This window comes from Corvus kubaryi, unplaced genomic scaffold (genome assembly GCF_017639235.1).
Source record: "Corvus kubaryi isolate FWS band 111438036 unplaced genomic scaffold, C.kubaryi_AGA036_p1.0 74, whole genome shotgun sequence".
In the NCBI taxonomy this organism is placed as follows: domain Eukaryota; kingdom Metazoa; phylum Chordata; class Aves; order Passeriformes; family Corvidae; genus Corvus; species Corvus kubaryi.
Window position 1 is genome coordinate 6860833 of NW_024582061.1, and position 3711 is coordinate 6864543.

General features: G+C 43.4%; 1 protein-coding gene across 1 annotated transcript; it reads right to left on the reverse strand.

Moving 5' to 3' along the window:
• Positions 1-401: 401 nt before the first annotated feature.
• Positions 402-1305, reverse strand: LOC121675368 (zinc finger matrin-type protein 2-like). The gene has a single exon (XM_042050775.1). It carries the CDS (start codon positions 1278-1280, stop codon positions 684-686), a length of 597 nt encoding a protein of 198 aa, XP_041906709.1. The 5' UTR covers positions 1281-1305; the 3' UTR covers positions 402-683.
• Between the last annotated feature and the right edge of the window lie 2406 nt (positions 1306-3711).

Sequence of the window (3711 nt, forward strand, 5' to 3'; positions counted from 1 at the left end):
GAGGCATCATGAGCTCAAAAAATGTTCCATTTATTTCTGGCAAATTGTACACACCTTTCTTACATTGGCTCTATCCTAGACCAGGAATGGGGAAAAAATTTCCCCCTACCTTAAAGATACTGAAATTATGGGATAAAACACAAAGAAAATGAGGGAAGTCTCCCTTGCAGATAAAACACACAGGAAAGTTTCAGCAACCCAGACTCCATGCAGCCACCAGCTCTGCCCAGCACAAGCCATAAAGATGCACCTCTCACGCTGCTTGCTGCGGCACATTTCCTTCCATTATGACCCTAAAAGTAACTGAATCCCTCCCAGCATCTCAAACACAGCCTGGGTGACAAGTAGGGCCTGGTTGACGACTAGATTAATCCTGAACCAGGCCACCTATACATAATGGCTGCACTTTATTGACAGAAAAAGTACCAAACAGAGCACTTCTCTGCACACACACGGCCACAGAGCAGCTGAGCATCCAGATCTAGGACACAGGAGAAAGGAAGCTAATGAGAGGCAGAGCTTGATCTGCAGCAGAGGTAGAGGATGGAATCGCTTTTCAACTCTTCCAGCCAGCTTCTACTGGTAGATTTACATGCAAGTCCTCATTCAAGTCTTTGAAGAATTATCCAGAGTACCCTGGGCAAAAACAAACTGTTTAGAGAAAGAAGAGAGTCTGGAGCTGCTCAGTCATTCTTTTTGGTTGAGCCGAAACCAGAGAAACCCATCACAGCTGCAATTTTATCATCCTCTTCAAAGGTCAAATCTTCCTCTGCATGCTGCTTCTTCTCTCTCTGCTTCTCCTTCTTGTAGGCTTTGGCCTTCTCTTCCTCCTCACAGAGTTCCTTCATCCTCTCGTCAAGGTCATAGTCCTTCTGCTTCTCCACCATCTTCTTGTTCTCCTCAAAGCATTTCTTCACCTGGTCCAGTGTGGAATGCTCCACCCGCATGGACATGCCCAGATTCCTCTGATGTTTTTTGCCATTAATGTGATCCAAGAAGTTAATGGAATCTTTCACCACACAGTCACATACATTACAGTAATACCCTCCCATCCCTGACTGAGGGGTAGTTTTGGTGATGACAATGGTTTTCCCCAGCTTGGATTCCAGGTCCACTTTGTAGTCTCGGTGCCGCAGAAGATCCCTTTTGACAGGCTGAGCTGGTTTGCCATCTTTCTTTTCTCTCTCCTCTGTGAGCCGCTTCTCTGCCAGTTTCTCGTATTCATCCTTGTCCCACTTCCGGCAGAAGTCCAGGTTCTTGGTCCCACTGCCTGATGCCATGGCAAGCTGAGGACACAGCACCAGGAACTGTTATTCTTTTTTCACCCTTCTCTCGATGCCCTCGAGCCACACGCTGGGCACCACGATCTGTCTTGGTTTGAAAGACAGGAAAGGAAGGCTAAGGAAGGCTGGAGCCTCCCTTGGAATGGAAAATGTAACCCCCTTCTCTCCAAATTATTATAATTTTGAAATTAAGGGGCTTCCAGGGAAAGTGATGAGAAATAGGAATAACAGTTGTCTACTAGTATATATAACAAGGCAATAATACAGAAACACTGCTTAACCTGACAGAGTTACGATACGACCTGACACCCCACTGGGCAGGGTGGTGGCTACAGTCCTCTTGGGGTGACAGATGTGGTTCTGAAGTGGCAGTCCTGTAGAAGGGTCTGGTCTTCCTCTGAAGGTCCAGTGGTGGTTATGCAGCTCTTGTCCTCTGGGAATCCAGCAGGAAAGGGCTGCCTGTGGTGTTCCAAACCTCAGGTTATATCCAGGTAGGGATGCTTGGTTCCTCCCCCTGGGTGGAGCCTCCCACAATGGGATGATGTAATTTATGAGTCACACAGTGAGGCTGGATGGCCCATTAGCAGAAAGATAGCCCCCCAGAGGGAGTTATCAGGGATGTGTCCTGGAAGAGATAAAGAGCCCTGCCCCACCTGGTCCTAACAGATGGTGATAGAATACATGCTTCTGGTTACATCTCACATTGTCACCTAAGACAGCTCTACAGCCTTCTCTAGTAGGCAGCAGGGTATGCTACTGTTCCATATGACCTGTGTAAAGGAGAACCTTATACTGATTGATACATATAGATATTGATTATATTGTCATCTATCAACACAGCAGACACTTCCAAACACACCTTCTTCCAAAGCAGATTGCAGCATTAGGAGCTCATGCAGGAATCTGGGATGAAGCTGCGCCTGAACTTCTGTAGGATGCTGCTGGGAGTGGTTCCTTATTTTCACAAGCACTTAAAAACTGGGAACAGTCCTTTCCATTTATCACTGTTGTTTATATTGCAATATTGAAATACAGTTAACTACAGTAAGCATAATAATTTATCCTGTGCTAGCACCTCAGCCAGACCAGTTATTGATCAATACATGTTCACACCAAAGGCTGTACAAGAAGCACACAAGGAGGGAAGTCTGCACAACTTTGCTTTTTTAAATGCCTGTCTTAAATTTGCATTCAGACATCACACTGGACACCAAACTGAATTGGCACAGCATTAATTTATTTTTATCCTATACATAATGTAGTTATTTTTTAACACCAGCTTTCTCTAATTTGTGAGCCTGGAGGTGTAATTTTAATGTCTGGTCACGAGAGAGACAAATACCACCTGAACTCTTGAGTCTGTAAATGCCAATATGTGTTTGGGTTTATCAGACTTCTTGTGAGTACAAATTACCTTCCCAATTAGTTATTTTACTTTTGGGGACTGTTTCTTCAGCCTCACTGTCCCAGTTATCTTCTTGAACACATAATTGGGTTTAAGTGGCTTTTATTTCACACTGGCTTTTGTCAGGCACTTTTCTGTCAGGACGAAGGGGCAATCTGCTGATGCAGATAAGCAAAACTAGCTCAGCCTTTGCCATGTTATGTAAATAGCAGATTTGTGGAGCTGCCCCAAGGAAGATCATTTGTATTTAATTGGGCAGTCTCTAACGTCTGTATTCCAGAAAGATTTGACCTCAAACGCACTGAAGTTGGTGGAGGAACTTCCCTGTGTTTTGAAAAGTGTGATCCAGACTCCAGTGGTGCTGAACTTAGGCTTCTGGGAGCAAACACTGCTGACAGCTTTATGCTTTCATCCTTCTCTGATCCTTCAAAATTTTGTTCAGCAATCAAATTTGGCCAGTGTGAGAGACGATATAAAACAAATTTCGGAGCAGGATTTATACAGTTTCCAAATGTGCTGGCAAAATGAATTCTCAATTTTCTTACGTGTTTTTGTCTTGGGGTCACCACCACTTTTCCCACCTCCCAAACATTTTGACCTTCTCCAGTTAAGGAACAAAACTCAGCCAGTGGCATCTTAAGCAATCCCAACAAACAATGGAACCATCCTAGTTCCGAAAATCAAACCCTCACATCACCTGTTTCACAAGAATCCACCTCCCAAGGTGTGTCTGAATTGGTTAAAATGGATAACTAACTTCAAATAGAGACATTAAAATTTCCTGTTGTGTCCATTGTGTAGCTAAAAAAAAAAATGTATTTATTGACAAATGTATTTGTTCTTATTGTGCAGGCAACATTTACAGCCTCTGATAATTTGTTTGCTCTGTTTATTTTCATGTGCTTAGAAGACAACAGCAATTTGCATTCATTTGCATCTCATTTTAAAGGACAGTGATAATAAGAAAAGTTGTGGGGGGAATGTGTGCTTGTATGAGTTTTTCATATAAAAGAATATATATGT